This window comes from Tamandua tetradactyla, chromosome 5 (genome assembly GCF_023851605.1).
Source record: "Tamandua tetradactyla isolate mTamTet1 chromosome 5, mTamTet1.pri, whole genome shotgun sequence".
NCBI lineage: Eukaryota > Metazoa > Chordata > Mammalia > Pilosa > Myrmecophagidae > Tamandua > Tamandua tetradactyla.
The window spans coordinates 33708192-33730400 of record NC_135331.1 but is presented as its reverse complement, the minus strand read 5'-3'; the positions used below and the strand labels follow the sequence as shown (position 1 = coordinate 33730400).

General features: G+C 54.9%; 2 protein-coding genes across 2 annotated transcripts; one reads left to right on the top strand and one right to left on the bottom strand.

The window, feature by feature from the left end:
* The first annotated feature begins 8417 nt into the window (after positions 1-8417).
* Positions 8418-14231, top strand: GAS2L1 (growth arrest specific 2 like 1). Its single transcript, XM_077160635.1, has 6 exons — positions 8418-8756; positions 9697-10348; positions 11672-11779; positions 11865-11961; positions 12082-12253; positions 12757-14231. Exons 2-6 carry the CDS (start codon positions 9716-9718, stop codon positions 13787-13789), a joined length of 2043 nt encoding a protein of 680 aa, XP_077016750.1. The 5' UTR covers positions 8418-8756; positions 9697-9715; the 3' UTR covers positions 13790-14231.
* Positions 13666-16775, bottom strand: RASL10A (RAS like family 10 member A). The gene is made up of 3 exons (XM_077160636.1): positions 16538-16775; positions 15176-15300; positions 13666-14854 (listed from the first exon to the last, which is right to left on the bottom strand). The coding sequence occupies exons 1-3, from the start codon at positions 16754-16756 to the stop codon at positions 14587-14589; spliced, it is 612 nt and encodes a 203-aa protein (XP_077016751.1). The 5' UTR covers positions 16757-16775; the 3' UTR covers positions 13666-14586.
* Positions 16776-22209: the final 5434 nt, after the last annotated feature.

Sequence of the window (22209 nt, the reverse complement as noted above, 5' to 3'; positions counted from 1 at the left end):
AAATAGATGGCCACTTAGAACTCCCTGGTTGTCTTGGTCAGAGGCGAGGCCCTTGTTCCTGCTGCACATATCGCTGAAATTCTTGAGAAGGAAATGAGCCATCTCTAACACTCTTCACCTGTCATCCTTTTTGGTTAGCCTTGCTTCTTCTTGGATTTGCATAAAGATAAGATTTAAGGTTCTGGCTGGTAGACTTAACTCTCACTCTTCTGTACATGTGGTTTCAGTCATTCAAAGACTGAGGCCCCTGATACAGTTACCTGAGAAAAGAGGTTTTCCAGATAGGCAGCTGTATCCCACCCAGTCCATGAAGTCAGTTTATCACCAGAAAGAGACTGCTCAAGAAGCATGAACTCTCGCCGTGACGTGCCAGTCAAAAAGACTAGCTGTTATACAAAGGTTCAAGGAGAGGCTGTCACTTCTAGTTGGTTGGGAGAGGCAGAGAATAATGTGGTTGATGGGCAGCAGAAAGAGACCAAAAAGCATTGGAGGAGCAAGTCCATCCCTCATTGGTCAAGATGGCCTAGCTGGCCTCAGGGTTTGCACCTGGGACACAACTCATCTGTGTTCTGCAGGTGGGCACATACTTTGTGCCAACTCCTTAGCCCTACTAGACTTCGTGTTTCAGTCTCCTATGAGCATAATCTGTTCTCACCTTTGAAAAAACCTGCCTCAACTTCCTCCAGAGACCAACCATTTTTCTCCTCCCTTGTATAGGACAAGTACATGGAAAAAGTGTGTCCCGTGCTCTCTCCCCTTCTAGAACCTGCTTCCAATCAAATCAGACTTTTGCCTCCAGTGAAACGGTAGCACTCAAAATCACCACTGACTTCCACATTGTCAAATCCGTGATAATTCCTTCTCAGCACTTCAGCCACAGACCTTGAAGCCTGTTCTTGGTCTGCTTTGGACACCCCATTCCCCTAGTTTTCTGCCCATCCTTTGCTCCCCTTTTCGTCTTTCTTACTTAAAAGCAGGAGAACCCTAAGGCTCAGTGTGAGGACTGACCCCCTCACTCCCTGGTGGCTTTAGGTATGAACTGCCGACTGCACCCTTCTCCCAGCTACGGTGTTCGACAAGCTTTAAGCAGGGCTCCTTTCCCCACCTGCCTCTTCCCTTTTCCCCATCTCAGAAAACTGCACTTGTCCAGTTGCCATGAATCTTGAAGCATCCTTGATTCCTCATTCTATACTCCCCACCCAATCCACTAGGTTCTCTCCAAACTACAGTAGAACACAAACCCACCCACGCCACCTTCATCGTCTACGCTGCCCAGCCCCTCTCCTAGCCCTGGCACTGGGCTCTGCTTCACCCCTTCGGCCCTCTAGCCTCTTTTCAGACAGCCCAGAATGAAATGAGTTCTTAACACCACAATCAATGCTCTCAAAAACCCCTTGTTTAGGAAAACCAGATGTTCACAAGCAAAAAGATGACGGTGGATTCCTACCTCACACTATATACAAAAGTCAACTCAAAAATGGATCAAAGACCTAAATCTAAAAACCAAGATTATAAAACCAGAAGAAAACAGGGAAGCATCTCGGGACCTTGTGTTAGACAATGCTATCTTACATTTTATACCAAAAGCATGAGGAACAGAAAGAACTTTAAAATTAATTTTTGTGCATGAAAGGGCTATCAAGAAAGTAAAAAGAACAACCTACAGGATGGAGAAAATATCTGGAAAATTTATCTGATATGGGTTTAATATCCAGAATATACAGGCATACCTCAGAAATATTGTGGGTTCAATTCTGGACTTCCACAAGTCATGAATTTTTTGGTTCCCGACAGTGTGTATTAAAGTTATCTTTAAGCTGTAGTCAATTAAGGGTGAAATAGTATGGCTAAAAAACAACATAGGTTACTTATTTTAAAAAATATTGCTAAAAATGCTCACAATCATCTGAGCCTTCTTTTTGCTGATGGAGTCTTGCCTCGATGTTGATGACTGCTGGTTGATCAGGGTGAAGGTTGGCATGGCTGTGGCAATTTCTTAAAATAAGACAGTTTGCTACACTGATTAACTCTTCCTTTTACAAGATTTCTCTGTGGCAAGCAATGCTGTTTGATAGCATTTTACCCATAGGAGAACTTCCTTCAAAATTGAAGTCAATCTGGTTAAGAATAAAGTAGTTGTCTGTTGTTTGTTATTGCTGATCTCAGACCCCCCCTGAAAAAAAAAAATTGAAGTCAGTCTTCTCAAACCTTGCTGCTGCTTTATCTAGTATGTTTATGTAGTACTTAAAATCTGTGGTATTTTCAACAGTGTCCACAACATGTTCACCAGGAGTAGATTCCATCTCAAGGGACTACTTTCTTTGCTCATCCATAAGAAGCAATTCTTGGTATTTCCACTACACCTGCAGTTCCTTCCTCCACTCACATCTTAAGTTCTGCAGTCATCCGTGAGAGTTGGCATCAACTTATTCCAAACTCCTCTTAATGTTGACATTTTGACCCCACATGAATCATGAATTTTCTTAATGACATCTAGAATCATGTATTTTTTCCAGAGGGTTTTCAGTTGACTTTGCCCAGATCCATCAGAGCAGTCATTAACTATGGCAGCTATTATAGCCTTAAGAAATGTATTTCTTCAAAAAAAGACCTGAAAGTCAAAATTACAACTTGATCCATGGGCTGCAGAATGAATGTTGTGTGAAAACAGCATTCACCTCACTATACATCCCCATCAGAGCTCTTGGGTAACCAGGTGCACTGTCAATGAACAGTTACATTTTGAAAGGAATCTTTTTTCCTAAGCTGATCTCAACAGTGGACTTAAAATAGTAAACCACGTTGTAAACGGATGTGTTGTCATCCAGGCTTTCTTGGATTTTACAGAGAACAGACAGGGTAGATTTAGCACATCTTAAGGACCCTAGGATTTTCAGAATCGTATATAAGCATTGGCTTCACCTAAACTCACCAGCTGCATTAGCCCCCAACGAGAGTTAGCCTGTCCTTTGAAGCTTTGTAGCCAGATATTGACTTCTCCTCTCTAGTTATGAAAGTCCTAGATGGCATCTTCCAATAGAAGGGTATTTCATCTACATTGATAATCTGTTGTTTAGTTTAATCTACCTTCATCAGTTATATTAGATCTTCTGGATAACTTATATCAGCACTTGCTGCTTCACCTTGCACTTTTATATTACAGAGGAGGCTTCTTTCCATAAACCTCATGAACCAACTTCTGCTAACTTCAGACTTTTCTTATGCAGCTTCCTCACCTCTCAGTCCTCCTAAGGCCTTGTTCCGGTTGAACTTTGGCCTAAGGGAATAAAAGAATGTTGTGACTGGTTTCTTCTATCCAGATCACTCAGACTTTCCTGATAACAGCAATAAGGCTTTTTCACTTTCTTATCATTCTTGTGTTCACTGGAGCAGCACTTTTAATTTCCTTCAAGAACTTTAACTTTGCATTCTCATCTTGGTCAACTACTTGGTGCAGGAGGCCTAGCTTTCGTTCTGTTTTGGCTTTCCACATGCCTTTCTCAAAAGCTTAATCATTTTTTAGCTTAATTATTTCTAGCTTTTGATTTATCAGGAGAGATGTACAGCTCTTCCTTCCACTTTAACACTTAAGAGTCTAGTGTAGGGTTATTAATTGACCTCATTTCAATATTGTGTCTCAGAAAATTGGAGAGGGAGAGAGACTGGAATGGCTGGTTGGTGGAGCAGTCAGAACACACACATTTATCAATTAAGGCCCTGCCTTATATGGGCATGATTTGTGATGCCCCAAAATAAGTACAACAGTCACATCAAACATCACAGATCATCATAACATATGATAATAATGAAAAAGTTGGGAATATTGGGAAAATTACCAAAAGTAACAGAGACATGAAGTGAGCATATGCTGTTGGAAAGAAGGGACCAATATCCGGCCCATGCACCCCAAAGAGGAAGAAAAGAACATGGGACCAATAGACATGTGGTTGCCACAAAATTTCAATTTATAAAAAATGCAACACGTGAAAAATGCAATAAAGCATAGCACTATAAAACGAGGTATGCTTGTATAGAGAACACCTATAACTTAAAAAGATAAATAGCCCAATTTAAAAAATGGGCTTACTAGTTCACCAAAGAAGTTATACTGATGGCTAATAAGCACATAAAAAGACATTCAACATTGTTAACCCTTAGGGAAATGCAAATCAAAATGGGTGGATGCACCATTTCACACCCACTAGAATATCAACTATTTACAAAAAGAAAAGTAACAAGTGTTAGGGTATGGAAAAAGAGAAACCCTGGTACATTGGTGAAAATGTAAAATGGTACATCCACCGTGGAAAACAGTTTAGTGTTTCCTCTGAAAGCTAAGTATGGGAACTACCATATGACCTGGCAATCCCACTTCTAGATATATACCCCAAAAAGTTGAAATCAGGGACTCCAGGTATTTACACACTAACATTCATAGCTGCATTATTCACAATAGCCAAAAGGTGGAAGCAACACAAGTGTCCATCAATAGATGAATGGATAAACCAAAAAGTGGCACATCTATACAATGGAATATTATTCAGCCATAAAAAAGGAATGAAGCCCTGATGCCTGCGACCACATGGATGAACTCTGAGGGCATCATATAGAGTGAAATAAGCTAGACACAAGAGACAAATACTATATGATCTCACTGAGAGGAAAAAAGTAGAATATGCAAAAACATACTTGCCAAAACTCACAAGACCCTACAAATTCTTAGCTCCTGCCAGCTTCCTGATCTCAGCACCCTCGCTCACTGCTGGCCTGAGTTGTTCCTCCAAGGGGTCAAGGAACACCCCATCTCGTGTCAGAGCCAGGTACATACTCATGAGACCCAAATCTGACCATGACACCACTGCATCACACATGGATTTTCTACTAAATTTTTTGATGTAGGTCTGTTAGCATCCATTTCCTAGATGAGGAGAACAGCAAGGAAAGGGCCAAGATGAGAGTTGAGGAAAGCTTCTTAGACTCTACCCTCCCTCTCCATCCCTAGGCACCTTATTTCTGAAAGGCTGGGTGCTCTAAGTGGAATCAGCCCACCACCACCCCCTACAGCCAGTGCTGAGGGCCTGCCCTGAGGGTTGGATATGGCCCCTAACAAGCAGCTCTTGCCGGAAGCTGCTGCCCAGACAACCATTGGATGCCACAGCCGTTGCCTGGTCCCTTCCTGGAGCTGGTGGCTGCCCCAGGAGTGACATTCTGTCCCTACCTAGAGAGGGTCTTCTAGCTGGTGCAAAATAGCCCTGGTAGAGGTGCTGACATTAGGCATGGGGAGATTTGGGCCTTTTTTTCCTACCCAAACAAGCATCTGGACCACAGTGGGCTCAGATGACTCAGGAAGTGTGGATTCTTAGTCCTGCCACAAAAAGGCTACCTTGAAGGGCTCACAGGGGCCTGAACGAAGCAGTGGGAGGATGGGAAGGAGAGGAGCAGGGGAGGTGGGAAGGGCACCAGAGGAAAAGTCTTACGTTGGTTTGGCCTCTGATCCAAACTCCCCATGAGCTCCTGGTCACACTTAGAGTAAAATTTTCCAACACAGACACACCCCACAGGCCTGGGCAAAGGTTGTAGGGTCAATGGGGAGACTGATCTCTGTCCCACACACTGTCAGCTGCTCCACAGGAAGCACGATGGACCATGCGGTTACCAGGGCCAGCTATAGACATGCCTGGGAACCAGCCCCAGACCCAAGGAAACCGCGCCAACAGCTGCTCTCACACTGCCCCTTCCTGCCCACTCCCAGCAGCAGCCAGGTGCAGGTTAAGGGAGCGGTGTGATGGGCAGGGTGGGAGGCAGGCGTGCTCAGATGCGTGGGTTTTGCTTCACTCTTGTGGAAGGCATGGGGTGGCAGCTCGGGGAAGCTCAGGGTCACCTGTTTCACAGCTGGGGCGGGAATTGGCTGGCAGGAGGCCTGGTAGCTGTGCCCACATCTGAAAAACACCCACCCCCACCCCCCAACCCCGCATGTCACTCACTTATTCAGGGCTGTGCTCCAGGCTCAGCCCAGACTGGGAGGCCCTCAAGTCGACCCAAACCCACCCGAGAGTTCCTGGAGCTGCCCGGTAAGGGCTGTGGCTTGAGGACTCCATGGCCATTTGACTTCTAGCTGTAATGAAGGCCAAGCTGGCCACTGGCTGGCACCCGGAAGTGGGCACGAGAACCCTGGCCATATGCCCACCAGCCAAAGGCCAAGCCCAGCCTTCTTGGAGGCTATGGCTCTCGATACACAGAGGTGGCTTCCATGGCCTCAGGGCATCCACGCCCAGACCTCCCTTCCCTGCAGCTGTTTCTGCAGCTTCGCTCCATCCTTTATGGAACAGGGGGGACGACATGGAGGCCAAGGCATATCACCCAGAAAGGGTTAAAGCTAGGCCCTTCTTGGCCTGTGCCAGGGTCTGGCGGTGCCAGTGGGGTTGGTGCTGCTGCTGCAATGTGTCTTGGCTTCAGAATGTTGGAACGTGTGGTCAGAGTGGGCCTCTGTGACCACGGTCCTGGCACAGGCCACAGCACATGGGGCCAGAGGGAGGGAAGAATGAGTCCCTGGTTCTCTCTGCCTCTGTCGCTCCCCCCTGCCTACATTGAGCATGTAATGGATTCTTTCTCACCAATTCCGAGTCAACTCCTCCTATTGTCTCATTTTACAGATGGTGCAACTGAGTCTCAGGGAGTGTAACTATCTTGCCCAATGACCCACAGCTTATCAGGTTCAATTCGGCCTCTCCTGTGTCCAGAGCCTAGTGGTGCGGGGAGGTAGCACAAAGAGGGGGCCAAATCCCAGTTTGGCTGCTGACCACATATCTCCTTTACCTCTCTGGGCCTCAGTTTCCCCAAACTGTAAAATGAGAACACATAGAATATGACAGCTTATCAGGTTATTCTGAGGCTTAAATTACTTAATATGCATACCCTGACCTTTGTTTCCAAACCTCTCTGCCTTCCCTCACCCCTGAAGTCCTGCCCTCGTCAGGTGGAGGCAGCCCTGTCTTCCCAGATGCTCAGGCCCTGAACCTGGGAAGTCACCCCTTGACTCTGTCTCTCCACCCACACCCAATTCACCAGCACATTCCACAGGCTCTCCCCTCAAAATACATCCAGGACCCGAGGCCCTCTCATCCCCCTCTCAGCCCTGGCTTTCTCCCAGGCTCCAGATGCAGCCCTGTCCCACCCCACCCCCACAGCAGGGAATCTGTTAGGACCTAAGTCAGGTCCCACCTCTCCATTGTTCCACAACCCCCTATAGCTCCCAGTGCCTAGAAGACACTTAGGACACAGTAGGTGCCATGTAAGTGTCCACCGTGACCATAAATAGTTACCCACCTCTCTCCCTCCGTGGTGGGGGTGGGGGTGGAAGTTGGGGGAGGGTATGCAAGTGTCCAGGGCCCTGGGACGAGAATGGCTCCACCTACTGAAAGGTCCTGAGGCCTCTGTGAGCAGATTGGCACCTTGCCATTTGGAACACAATGAATAGAAGTTCAAGAAATGCCCCCATCCTTGAATGGTATTCCTGTCCTATATTCAAATCCTGCTCTGCCAGCACCCCAGAATGGCCCTCCTGGACTTGACCCCATGACTTTCTGCAGGTCTAGAGCTTGCCTGGACCTGGCACACAGTAGGAGCTTTAAGCTTTAAGTTTGGCAACTGTCATTGGTACTGCCCCTCAGGCTGCCCCGCCCTGGCAGCGTGGCCACAGCCCAGCCAGGCCTAGTATCCCCGCCCAGCTGGCAGCAGCAGGGGGCAGGATTTCCCTCTGATCCTGCCAGGTCCCTCCTCTGCAGTTTGAAAAGAAACCAACCACAGTTAACCCTCCCCACCAGCAGACCCAGGCGGCCCCCTGCCTTAGTCTGTGCAAGGCCTCAGGCGTCCTAAGGTGGCCGGACTGGCCTCGCCACCAGCTTGTCTCTCAGAGTTTCAGTGTCCTCATGGCTCAAATGGCTCTCCCTTCCCCCCACATCTCCACTACCCTCAGGGTTAAAAAGGGTCATTTAGTAAGAATGGGGTGCCAGTCACCAAGTGGGTGGCAGTAACTGGGGGCCATCCCCCACACCCAGCCATGGCCACTGAGGGGAGGAAGCCCGCAGCCCAAGGCAGGGTGGCTTCAGTTATCAGGCCTGGGGAGGTCCATCCCTGCCGGAGGTGACAGTGCAGTCCTCGGCTACTATCGCTTCCTGAGTCCATCTCAGGAACAGGCCGTGCTGCCTGCCCCGGGAGGCCACCGGGAAGAAGGGTGCTGTGTGTGAGTGTGTGTGTGTATACACACACGCCTGCAGGCACAATCAGAAGGGTCCCTCTGTCCATTAGACCAAGGAAGGTGGAGGGGACGCTGGGGACTATAGCCAGGGTAGGGGGCCCAGGGCTCCTGGGCTGTTCCAGGCTGGGGGGGTGGGGTCACCTGGGGGCTTTGGTGCAACCGGGAACTACCGGGGCTCCGCTGCACAGACTGCGCATGGAAACCCTGGCTTTCCAGCCCGCCCGCTGGGGGGAGACTCCAGCTCCTCCCCCACCTCACCCGGCTGGCCCAGGAACTGCGCGGTCCCTTTAAGAGTGCGCAGGGGCCCCGCCCGCCCCCTCCAGGCCGGATCCGAATTCCAGGGAGGCGGGGCGGAGACGCCGGGTGCGGAGGCCGCAGCGGCGGCGCTGGCGGCGGATTCGGGATCCGCTGTGGCTCAGGCGGCACCTCCCTGCGGCGGCCCCGGCCCGGCTCCGGCCCCTGCCGGGGCAATGCCCCCCGGGGCTGCGGGATGACCCAGGTGAGCGCGGGGACCCCCAGACCCCCATTCCCGGCGTCGTCAGGCAGCAGCGGCCTCTCATCCGCCTGGGCTGTGTGACCTTGGGCGGCCCCGCACCCTCTCTGGGCCATGGCCCGGAGGACAGGCGGGGCCTAGAAGAGGCCATTCCGAGTTTGGCCTGGCTCGCGCGGGGCTGGGACGCTGGGAAGGCTTCTTGGAGAAGGCGGGGCCTGTCAGGGGTGGACAGACTAGGGGATAGCGTCCTGAGATAGCAGCACGGCCCGCCGGGGGACGCCCTGGCTCTGCCACCTACTGGTCTGAGACCTTGGGCAGGCCCCTACCCTCTCTGTGCCTCAGTTTCCTCAATTGTAAAATGGAGATAATCCCCCTTCCCTGACCACCAGGAAGACTCGTGGGCTCAGCCCTGGCCAAGGACGTTGCTGTTACTTATTTTGCTGTTACGTCGATAATATAATGGCACGGTCCTTGGGGAAGGGGGATTGAGGAGACGCTGGGACCCTCCCGGCCGGATGGCTTCCAGCCTCTGAACCTGGCTTCTCTCTTGTCTGCGGGAAGGGGGTTGCCAGGCTTTGGGCGTCATCTCCCTGGGGCTCAGTTCTTCACTTACAAAACGAGGCAACCGTGGTGAGTGGGAGGCTCACTAACTCCCCAACTCCACCACCCCCATAAAAAGACAACCAAACCGTAGCACGTGTTCTGTGTACTTCCCCGACACAAGTTATTTATGAAAATTATACCATTGAGTCCTACGTGGCAGGCAATATTATTGTTCCATTTTGCAGACTAATAAACTGAGGCACAGAGAGGTGTTTTTTTTTTTTTTCCACCAAGGGACTCAGCCCAGGCACTTGGCCTGCAGCAAGAGGATGGGTGCTGCTCTGTGGTGAACGCCGGCTGGGTGCTGGCTGTGGCTCTGACCTCTTTCCCTGCCTGCCCACAGTAACTCAGCCGGCCCGGGCATGGCGGACGTGGTGGCCGGCATCGCGGGCTCAGCAGCCAAGAGCGTCCGGCCCTTCCGCTCAAGCGAGGCCTACGTGGAGGCCATGAAGGAGGACCTGGCCGAGTGGCTCAATGCCTTGTACGGCCTGGGCCTGCCCGGGGGTGGCGATGGCTTCCTGGCGGGGCTGGCCACGGGCACTACCTTGTGCCAACACGCCAACGCCGTCACCGCGGCTGCCCGCGCCCTGGCTGCCGCCCGCCCGGCCCGCGGTGTGGCCTTCCAGGCGCACAGCGTGGCTCCCGGCTCCTTCATGGCCCGAGACAACGTGGCCACCTTCATTGGCTGGTGCCGCGGGGAGCTGGGCGTGCCCGAGGTGCTCATGTTCGAGACCGAGGACCTGGTGCTGCGCAAGAACGAGAAGAGCGTGGTGCTGTGCCTGCTGGAGGTGGCGCGCCGCGGGGCCCGCCTCGGCCTGCTCGCCCCGCGCCTCGTGCAGTTTGAACAGGAGATCGAGCGCGAGCTGCGCGCCACCCCGCCGCCTCCCCACGCCCCCGCCACGGGGGAGGACTCTGCCGAGGCCACCACGGCACCAGGGGTGCCCACCCGCGGGCCCCGCATGACGCCCAGTGACCTGCGCAATCTCGACGAGCTGGTGAGTCCTCTAACTGCGCATGCGCATGGCACCCGCTTGGCTTCTCATGCTGAGCACCGACTGTGTACCAGGGATCGGAGAGCAAAGCTGGGGCCTGCAGCAGGTCCCTGAGCCTCTCAGGGCCCATCCTCATATCTGCAGGTCATCCTACCCCCATGAAAGGGCAGCGTAGATGCATTTATTGAGCACCAAGTGCATACTTGGCTCCAAGGAGCTAGATATAACTAGAGAGCTAGGGAGATGCTGGGGGAGGGCAGCACTGTGCTCTGATCTCTCTCCCTTATGTGCTAACCATACACACATAAGTGCTGTGCATTCATTCACCCAGGGGCTGCATGATTTGAGCACCTCCTGTATACCCTGCATTCAGGTGCTAGGGAGATGCATCCATACCCTCACAGAAGTCAAGCCTGTTTGGATGCCACACAGCTTGGCTGCGTCGAGGTTTGGAAAGGCCTGGGAAAGGTGTCTGGCACACAGTAGGTGCTCAGTGAGGCCTGAAGGAGACCCAGGGGCCCCACAGGCAGGTGCCTCTTACTCCCCAGGGCCCTGCGCACATCTGGGACAGCCAGCCAGGTCCTGCGTGGAGCTGCAGGATTAGCCCCACTGTGAGCGTAGGAGGCACCAGCCCATGGTTTCAGCTCTTGCCTCATTCATCCAGGACCAAGGCGACCTAACCGCCCCTGGGGGCCAGGCCAAGAGTTTCCTTCTTATCGGGAGGTCAGGGCTATGGTGTGCTCCTCCCCTGGACGGGGTAGCTGGATGGCTGTGGGCAGAGGCTGCTGCCCTGCCCCCATCCTAGGTCAAGGTCATCCAAGGCTCCACCTGCTTATTTCCCCCTACACTGCCATGGGCTGGGGGCGGGTGGGGCAAGGACATGCCTGCAGATGTTTGTTCGCTGGCAGGTAGCCCATGTGTGCATGTGCCCACGTGTCTGCAGCAAGCACCCGCTACCCTGCTCATACCCCATGGCCCGCCTCCTCTTGGGGCCTGGCCCCCAGTATGAGCCTCAGGCTCCTTGTCCATGAAGTGGATAAAGGAGGAAGGAAGATGGGCTCCAGGACTTACCCAGGCTCTGGGGTTGGGGGGACATGTTCCACAAAGGGGTTCCAGTCTCACTCTTCTCTCATGGTCTGCTCCCTGACCCAGAAAGGTTGCTGGTAAAGGGTCATGCATGGATGCTGCACCCCGGTCTTGGAGCAGCATGGTCTCCGACCCCATTCCCAGAAGACCCTCTTTCATCCTGCCCCGGTTGCTGCTCATGTTAAGTCCCAGGGGGAGGGACCGGAGCCCTGACCTCCAGCCTGTTTTCTCTGGCCTCAGGTGCGGGAGATCTTGGGACGCTGCACCTGCCCAGACCAGTTCCCCATGATTAAGGTCTCAGAGGGGAAGTACCGCGTGGGAGATTCCAGCCTACTCATCTTCGTGCGGGTGAGCGCCAGGGGCTGCCCAGCAGGTGGGGCCAGGGGCTGGACTGCCAGGGCCGGTGGTAACCTGCCCAGCGGTGGCTTTGCAGGTGCTGAGGAGCCACGTGATGGTGCGTGTGGGTGGCGGCTGGGATACACTGGAGCACTACCTGGACAAGCATGACCCGTGTCGCTGCACCTCCACCGGTCAGTGCCCAGGCAGGAGGGTGGACGTGGGGAGGGGAGGGGGCTCGGACTGGGGCCTCGGGCTACGGCTCGCACTGCATGGCTCCATCCCTCACGGCCGCCTTCCCTGTCTCCCCGCAGCCCACCGCCCAACCCAGCCACGGGCACGCACCTTCTCCCCCCAGAGGGGGTCGCCCAGCCCCAGCCCCCGGGGCGGCAGCCCAGCCCCTGGGGGCGAGCGCCGGGGCTCGCGGCCCGAGGTGACTCCCATTAGCCTACGCAGCTCCAAGGAGGGAGCCGAGACCCCACTGAGGTGAGACAGCAGAGGACGAAGAGGTGGGGGGGTCCAGGGGGTGCAGGTTCAGGGTGTCCGCGCTGGCCCCGATGTTGGAGGAGCCTACTGCTCCGGAGTGACTCACACCCTGGGAAAAGTTCCCGTGGGTGGGGGCGGGAGCCAGGCTTCCCATCTCCACGGCAACCGAACCAAAGTAACAACAAAGCTGGGCGGGCCTGGGCGGGCAGCGGCCAGTACAGCCGGCGGCTTCCGCCTGGCCTGCCCCGGGGAGTCTGGAGGCCTGGGGAGGGGAAGCGCCTGGAGGCCGTGCGTCCTCTGCAGGAAGCTGCCGCTGAGTCTCACTTCTCCCGGGGAGCCCCCAGGGCAGTCAGATGTCCCTGAGAGCCCTCCCCCAGCACCCCCAGACCACAGGTCTCACCTGGCAACCACACATCTGCTCCTTCCTTCTCCCTGCCTCCCCCCCCCTCCCCACTCCTCCCTCCGAGATGCCCCATCTTTCTCTTTCTCCTTCCCCTGCCCAGGCCCCGGGATCAGCTGCCTCCTCATCCCCGCTCCCGCCGTTATTCTGGGGACAGTGACTCCTCAGCCTCCTCGGCCCAGAGCGGCCCCCTCGGTGGTCCCCGCAGTGACGACTCAGCCACTGGGTCCCGGAAGGAACGTCCCGGCCGGCGGCTGACCACAGGCACCCCGGTCTCCCCAAGAAGACCCCCGGCCCCTCGCAGCCAGTCCAGGGACCGGCTGGAGCGGGGCCGGCCCCGTGGGGCCCCGGGGGGCAGGGGGGCCCGGCTGCCAGCCCCCAGCCCTGCCCGGCGGGCCCGGAGCCAGAGCCGCGTGGAGCAGTCCCTGCTGCTGGTGCGCAGGGACCGAGATGGGCAGCACTCGTGCGTGCCACGGGGTAGGGGCAGTGGGGGCTCGGGCCGGAGCAGCCCCCAGACTCCCCGTGCCCGCAGCCCTGTGGCGCCCCGGCCTCCCCGCGTCTCCAGCCCCAGTCCAGAGTTGGGCACACCGGCCAGCGCCTTCCGCACACCCCTGCAGCTTGACCCGCAACAGGAACAGCAACTTTTCCAGCGCCTGGAAGAGGAGTTCCTGGCCAACGCCCGTGCCCTGGAGGCCGCTGCTGCTGGTGGAACCCCCGCCGGACCAGCCCCCGATCCAGCCCGGGCTGCAGACCCTCCAGCCCCAGACTCGGCCTACTGTTCCTCCAGCTCCTCTTCCTCGTCCCTCAGCTTCCTGGGTGGCAAGTGTGGTCCCCCCGGGGACCCTGTCCGGACAGCCAATGGGCTGCCTAGGCCGCGTGGCCCAGCCCTGTCCAGCTCTTCTGACGAGGGCAGCTCCTGCCCTGGTGTAGGGGGGCCGCCAGATGCACTAGGGAGCCCCCTGGCTGGCCTGGAGCCCTTGCAGACCTGGGCACGAGGCCGGATGGACACGCAGCCGGACCGGAAGCCCTCACGCATCCCCACACCCCGGGGCCCCCGCCGCCCGTCCGGACCCACGGAGCCCTGGCATGCCATGCACTCGGTCAGCCCCAGGGCTGAGCCGGATTCCTGGATGTAATGAAGCAGCCCAGCTGTCCCAGGCTGTCCCTTCTCCTTTTCCTCTGTGGCCTTAACCCCTCAGCATCAGGGAGCCCCCTCTGCCTCCCGGGGACCAGACCTCATGGGACCAGACCCCTCGGGACCATAATGGCACAATGGGACCATGGTTGTACATTCCGGTTGGGGGATGAGCATTGCTATTTAATTACTAATATTATTGAATGCCTTAGAGGGGGCCCCTGTGGCCCCGCAGAACCTCTGACAGTAAAGTTTTTTTGCTCCAGTCACTTCTGTCTGCTTCTTGGGGGCTCAGTTTGGGGGGCCATCAAGCCCATTTGCGGACCCTCATCACACACTGGGATTCTGTAGTTAACTGCCAAGGCCAAACCTGGCCGCTCTGACTTCCAGAGCTAAGACCAGACCCCATCCTGCCCACCCAATAAAAGCCAGGTGAGCTTCAATTGTTTTCCCCTTTATTGCCTCATGAGGAGTGGGACTCTGTCCAGTCAGGCCAGGAGTGGCCTGAGAGGTTCCCATCAGATTCATAGCCAAGTCCTTTTGGCCCAATGGGATCCTGGCAGGCGGTGGGGCCCAACGAGGTACCAGCAAGCATCGGGCTTGTCCAATAGGGTTTTGAACCTGCTTAGGTTCAATGAAATTCAAAGAGGGCTGTCGCCCAGGAGTCGGTCCAATCTGGTCCAATCAAGGAGAGTCTCGTGTCCATTCAGAGAGAAGTTGGGCGGTCTCGTCCAAGCTGGGCCTCCAAGTGTTTCAGTCTAACCCAGGTCGCACTGGCCGGCCTCGTAGAAAACTGGATCACATGAGGCTGCAGCGCGCTGGGTGCAGCGCCCCCTGCAAGCGTAGGGCTGGGTGCGCAGGGCGCGCGCGCACCAGAGCGCAGCGCAGTAGCTCCCGGAAGAGGCGCAGCACGTGCCAGTTGTACTTGGCCGAGCACTCGAGGTAGCCGCAACGCCAGCCCCTGCGCACCAGGGTGGCCAGCGCGCGCCGCGGACCGAAGCGAAGCCGCTGCCGGTCTCGCTTGTTGCCTACCACCAGGATGGGTGCTTCCGGTGCGCCCGCCGGCCTAGGGGCCGGATGAGGGTCAGAGACGTGGTGCCGGGCACTCCACGGGCCTGAGAATCCCACCTCCCATCCCCAACGAGTACACACACGGCAGAAGAAAATCCCACTGCGGCCAGAGAACCACCCCGCTGCGCCCCCAGCAAATATCACGTCCTCGGAGGCTGACGACCACACAAGACTCGGAGACGGTACATCGACAAAGACCTAGCCCGGGCGGCCCAAGACAGTGGGGAGAACCTATCCACTCCCTTGGGGCAAAGGCTAGGCCAGACCGGCGAAAGCTCCCCTCAACAGCCCCCTGCTCCCCGGGCCGCGTCCCCACCTGGTCTCGGCGATGCGCTGTCGCAGCGCCTTCACGTAGTCGAAGCTGTCGGGGCTGCAGATGTCGTATACCAGCACGAAGGCGTCCGTGTCCTGCAAGCTCCAATCTTTAGGGTCCGGCCACTCCTGGGGGCGGGAGGCCAGGGTTTGCCAGAGCCAACTCCTCACCTAACTCCCTGACCCTCTGCGAGGACCCTGCCCCAACACCCACAGCTCATCCGCAGGCCACCCCGCCGCTATTTGTGTGCCCCTCCTCCCCAGCTCTCCAGGCCCTTCCTTTCTCATGGCAGCCAGGGTAAAAAAGTTTCGAACCCTGCCTGGAGCCAGTAGGCCACCAGTAGGTCTCCTCTCTGTCCCCCCCCCCCCCCCCCGCGTGATGGCTGTGCTGTAGGTCTGCCCCACCCGCACCTCACCCCCAAACCCATCTCCCCGCTTCTCTTTCTGCCTTACCCAGCTCCAAGCCGGGCAGACACTCTCCCCACCAGACCCCTCTCTCACGCCTCCACAAGCCACAGATTTTCCCTCAGGTGTTCCCACTTAGGCCCCTGCTATTTTTTCCACCTGGAATGCCGTGGCCACCTCTTCAAATCATTTTACTCATTCCTCCATGGCTCCCCGGTGTTCTAGAACCTTCGCTCCTAAGGACATTTATATAAATCCATCCCAACTTTCTGGCAAGCCCCAAGATTTGGAATATTGGTTGGAGATGAATAAATGAAACCTTAGTGCAGAAATGTAGAGGGTCTTCCTTATGCCGCTTTCCTTACGGGGCCTGGGAGGAAGAACTAAGGCTAAGCCCAAATGCTGCCCCCTCCACGAAGTCCTGCCTAATCCTGCCTGCTCTTTCCTTTTCACCTCTTAGAGGCATCCAGCGCCAAGGATTCAAGGTCTGTCCTGGACTTGCCACAAGTTACTATAAGAGTCTTTGCTCCGGGTCACAGGAATGGGGAGGAGGGTAGGAATGACTCCACCCTCCACCCCCCCACCTCGGAAACTACACCCCTGTGTCTGGCCTCAGTCCCGCTAAGGCTCTGTTGAAGGCCCTAAACACGTAACTGCACCCTGGGGGTGGCACAGCTACACTCCGCCACCACTGATCCATTCCCACCAGCGATGCAGGCAGACAGAAGCACCCACCGGAGAGGGAAAAAGCCACTTTGCAAAATCGTCCAGCATCAGGCCTGGGGGCTGGGGCGCCTCCAGGCCTGCGGGGAGGAATGAACAAACATACCAGGAAGGAACCCACTGCACACGTTTATCCTGCAATCTCTGTACCCGGCCGGGGTGCCTCGAAGCAGTCTTACAAGGACACATACGCAAACACACACGCTGTCACACGCCCCCGCCCGCCCTTCGAGTTTACCTCGAGGCTTCCGGGACTAGGACCCGGGCCAGTGGCGTCCCCGTCGCGGATGCTCAGGTCGTAGACTGCACCGTCGAGCAGCACCGCGGGCCGGTAGAGGCGCGGGCCGTCCGTGGGCCGGTGGCGCTCGGGGTAGTCGCCGAACAGGAACTGGCGGATGATGGCCGTCTTGCCCACACCCGGGGCGCCCAGCACGGCCACCCGCAGGCTGCCCCCCATGGCCGGCCCGCGCTACCGCGCCCCGCGCCCGGGCCTCTCATGAGCCAGAGCCGCAACGTGCGCCGCCCTCTGGCCGTGCGGCCGCCGCGCCGGGTCCCGCGCGCCCCAGCCCCGCCGCGCCCCTCGCCGCCTCCGGGAGCTCCCGGGGCCCCGAGAGGCCGGGCCCGAAGGCAGAGCTGGCGGCAAGGAGGGCGGAGAGCCGGACGAGCGGGCCGACGGAGGAGGCACGGGCAGCTCCTGCGAGTGCAGAAGCTCCGGAGGGAGCAGACTCGGCGCGCCGCGCTCAGACCCCGCCTCCGCCCCGCAGCGCGACTGGAGGCGCCGCCGGCAGCGCGGAGCACAGAGGTTCGACCTCCACCCCGGCGCGGGGCCAGCCACGGGGCGGGGGGCGGCGCCGCCTCTCCGCGCCTCCGTGCCTCTGTCCTTCCCTCGCTCTGCGCCCCGAGTCGCCGCTCCAGCTGGCGGCGCGGGCGACAGGAGCCTCCAGGAGGCGGCGATGAGGTAACCGCCCGCCCGCTCCTCCCACCAGCATCCCGGGACGCCCCTCCCGGACAGGGTCTCGCGAAGGTGACAAGGGGGGGTGTGTGTGTGCAGGGAGACCGGGGAGGTTGCTCAGTGTACCCCGCTCGGATCACCTGCTCCAAAATAGAAAGTCCCTTCGCGCCCCACGTCCGCTCCTCCAAGCACGGCTTTCCCACTCCCGGTCCCCGCGGCTGGCTCCTGATCAACCTCAGCCCGCCGGAGCCAGACCGCCCGGGGTTGGAGCCCGCCCCAGCTCTGTGACCTTGGGCGAGTCGGGGACTCTCCAAGGCGGCCCCGACCCACAGCTGTATAGCCTCTTCTGAGGCCTTAACTCCTGCTTTCTGCTCGAGCACCAAACCATATTCCAAATGGCCCTTATTGAGGGGACAGGGACAGAAGGGGCTGAGCCCAACACATACCCGGTGGCTGGAGCTCTGCCCCAAATCCCTGTCCCCACAAGACTGGAGGTGAACAATTCTAGAAAGATCTGGAAATCAGTCAACACCATGTCACTGCTGAGTTCGTTTTTTTGCCTGAGTCTGCACCTGTAGCTTCCCTCAAAGCTGTGCAGCCCTGGAAACCAGAGTCCCAGACCCCAGTCCCCTTCCTTGGGACTGGAGGAGAAGCCCTTTCCCCATCACAGCTTGGAAAATCGCGGCCTGCTCAGCCCCTCCTCTAAGTGGGGGTTTCTCACATCTCTGACCTCACTCAGCTTGGCGCTGCACAGGCAGTGGGTGAAATGCACAGACATCTGCACATTTCTGCACTAAGGCTTTCATTTATTCGTCTCCAACAAATATTCCAAATCTTGCTGCTTGCCAGGAAGTTGAGATGGTGTATATATATATATATATATATATATATATATATATATGCCATTCTACAACCCTCTCTCCTAAGGGCAATATATGTGTGTATATATAATGCCTCCCAACACACATATATTGCCCTTAGTTGGGAAGATTCTAGAGCGTGGGAAATCCAGCACTGTGAGAGCACAGACAGCATGCCCACCCCTGCCTGGGGGCAGTGAAGGAGGGGGCCTGGGAGGAAGAACTAAGGCTTGAATCTGGGGAGGAGTGCATCCTCCAGGGAGCACCAACAGCCACCAGAGGTTGTTTCTCCCAAGCAGGAGGTGCCTTTTCATTCTCTGGATCTGGGTTGGGGGCCTGGTCAGTTTTCACTCTTCTTCCACCAGCAAGCTCAGCGCCAGACCTCGGCCACTTCTGCCAGGTGCTCCCGGTCTTCAGGAGAAGTGTGGGGAGCCCTGGCTTCCTCTTCCTTTCCTGCTCTGATTCCCCTTCACAAGACTTTCCCTCTCATTTTTGGGCTTTTCAGGCTTCTGGGGTTTGTGAGTTGCCTCAATTCCTTTGGGGAATGAGGCAGGGAATAAATAAACTGAGCCCACCCTGCCCTTCCTTCTTGGCTCTCTGCAGGTTGTGGGACTGACATCAGGTAGGGAGGGTCTTCTCTCTTCCTCCATCTGCTTGGGCAGTGCTTCAGGAACCTCAAACAGTGGGGGCTGCCGGTGTGTGTGTTTCTGTGTGTGCATGCGTGTGTGTGCAATGATGGAGGTACGTGACGGATAGGGATGTCCAAAGGCTTACATGAAGCCCTGCAGACTCCGCGGGGATAACACATTCCCCAGGCCCCCTCACAGCAGCGTTGCTAGGCGTCCCCGAGCTCACGAGTGTCCCAGCCCACTCCAGAGTGTGGGTGCTATAACTGGGCCCTTTAATGGTAAGGCCATCAAAGCTCAGAGGGCTGCAAGAATTTGCCTAAAATTGTCCAGCCTGATAACCAGCAGCCCGGGGAACCAGTAGGAACGTCAAGAGGTGATCAGTGACAGCGTGAGGCCCTGTGGGGAGGGGCTTTGGGAGAGGAGCATCCCGGGTGCTGGGGAGGCTGGGTCACCCGTAGGGCTGAGCTGAGCTGTGGCAGCAGGGGGCAGTCCTGGTGCCAGGCACCCCAAAGGCCAGCAAGCCAGAGGGCTGCCTTTCTGCCTGCGGTATGAATTTTGAAGGTTTCTCTCATCATTGCCCTCACTCCTTTCCCAGGACGAGGCTGCCAGGGTGCTGTCTGCTGCAACCCTGGGCAGGGACAAACATCTGGTGAATTCTCCTTCTTCCAGCTCATTGCCCACAGCCTCCCAGCCACCTGACCTCTGACCTCATGGCTTCTTCCCAGCAGGTCCTGGTTCCAGCCCCTCCCTGGGGCTGAGCCCTCTAGACGGCATCAAGTTCCCAGGGGCCATTTCTCTATAATCCTCTGACCCAGCCTGCCTGGCCACACAGCCAACTATTAACGATGGCTTGTCTCCACCACTGATTATGGCTCCCCACACCACTTGTCCTGGCAGTAGCTCACCCTGACCCTGAACCAGGAATACCCCTCTCAGATGTCTAATGTGAGCTGGGACCTTGGGAATCACAGTAATGCCTCCCAGCGAGTGTATCTGGTCATCCTCCCCCGGGTCTGGCTAGGTCTTACCACCATCATGACACAAGGAGGCAGCACAGGCCAGGGCTTCCCAGAGAGGCCTGGGTTTGGCACCTAGGGTTTGAAACCTCCTTCCAGGGGTATATTATTTGGGCAAGTTACTCTCTGAGCCTCAGTTTTCTTCTCTGTAAAAGGGGCAACAGAGTCAGAGAGTTGCTGTGGGATGCAATGAGATGATCCAAAGAGGAAAACAAGACGATGTAGTAATGTTGGGAGAACAAAATTTGTATATATAAAACAATTCCCTTTTGTTTTCTAAATAGCTCCCAGTTACAGAATGCAATGGAGGGATGTGCGTCAGTACACATAAGCCAATTTCCTAGCTCTGTCCACCGAGAGGACCCAGAAATGCTACCTAAAAGCGACAAGCACATCCACAGCTAAGACCTTGGTTTCTAACGCCCTTCTTCAATAAAAGGAACCAGAGCTCCCTAGAGAAATGGCTGGTTCTAAAGCCTGGGGAATAGAAAATGCAAGATGAGCATGGAGCATCTTGTAATGCAGGGAAGTAAGGAAGGGCTCAAAACACAACATGATGGTGGGATGTGCAAGGGACACAGGTGCCAACTGAAAGCACCCCACATGGCCAAGGCCACGTAAGCAACAAAATAAATAATGTACTGGAGTAACTGCAAAGTATAAAAATAAACTTCCATGAATAAATAAGGGGGAAGAAACATATGTCTTCCTTACAGAAGAGTTCCAAGTACTTTCTGCAGCCCCCTTTCAATGGGGTTGAACTTAGTGACGTTTCCAAAGAATGGAATAAGGAAAAGGGGGCAAAAGTACCATCACAGTGGAGAAATCAGGCAGACGCTAACCTCACCCGGGATAAGTCATGTGGATTGCATGTACCCCTGACAAGATGGGAGGGGAAAGGCCCATCTGAAGTATTTTGGGGTCTCCCTCATTAAAATCCATAACCCCAGTCTAACTGTGAAAAAAAAAAAAAAGACAAATCCAAATTAAGGGGCATCCTAAGAAATACCTGACTAGTCCTCTCAGAGCTGCCAAGGTCATGAAAAGCAAGTAAGTCTGAGAACTCGGAATGAAGCTGAATGTGAGAATGATAGAGGTAGGAGGGCTGGGGTCACAAATGAAATCAGAAGGAAAGATACACGATAAAGACTGAGATGGTACAATCTAGGAATGCCTAGAATGTACAATGATAGTGACTAAATGTACAAATTTTAAAATGTTTTGCATGAGGAAGAACAAAGGAATGTCAATGCTGCAGGATGTTGAAAATAGATGGTAATTCATATTTTAAAACTTTAACTTATGTGTGAGATTAAAGCAAAAAATGTTTATTTGGTACAAAATTTATATTTTGACTAGTGCAGTTCCTAATATAACTTATGTGGACAGCTTAACTGAACACTGTAAGTACATGGAACCTTGAGTAGGGCATGAGGTTTTGTAGGTTTGTCCAGAGTGATGCCCCAATAAATCCCACAGAGATTTAAACAGTGAATAAAAAAGTATTTGTAAAGTCCCCTTCCGGGAATGGTGAGAAAGGGGGAAAATTCAACTTCCCCAAGTGGAGAATTCTTGATATTCTCACAAGCAGTAGGGACAACCAAAGCAATAGGCTGAGCCTCCCAATCTTGGGGTTTGTTCATATGAAACAACGCCACAACAGATAGGCTAAGCCTACTTAAAATTAGGCCTAAGAGTCACCCCCAAGAGAAGGTCTTCTGTTACTCAGATATGGTCTCTCTCTTTCTCAGCCAACAAGACAAGCAAACTCGCTGCCCTTCCCCTCTCTACGTGGGACATGACTCCCAGGGGTGGGACCTTCCAGGCAACGTGGGAGAGAAATCCTAGAATGAGCTGGAACTCAGCAACAAGGGGCTGAGAAAACCTTCTTGACCAAAAGGGGGAAGAGAGAAATGAGACAAAATAAAGTGTCAATGGCTAAGAGATTCCAAACAGAGTTGAGAGGTTATCCTGGAGGTTATTCTTATGCACAATATAAATATCACCTTTTTAGTTAAGATGTAATGGAGAGAGGGTGGGCCACAGTGGCTCAGCAGGCAGGAATGCTTGCTTGCGATGCCAGAGGACGTTTCCGGTGCCTGCCCATGTTAGAAAATAAAAAAAAAAAGATGTAGTGGAGAGGCTGGAGGGAACTGCCTGAAAATGTAGAGCTGTGTTCCAGTAGCCATGTTTCTTGAAGATGATTGTATAATGATATAGCTTTCACAATGTGACTGTGTGATTGTGAAAACTTTGTGTCTGATGCTCCTTTTATCTACCTTATCAACAGACGAGTAAAACATATGGCATAAAAATAAATAATAGGGGGAAAAATGTTAAAATAAATTTAGTAGATTGAAATGCTGGTGATCAATGAAAGGGAGGGGTAAGGGGTATGGTATATATGACTTTTTTTCTGTTTTCTTTTTATTTCTTTTTCTGAATTGATGCAA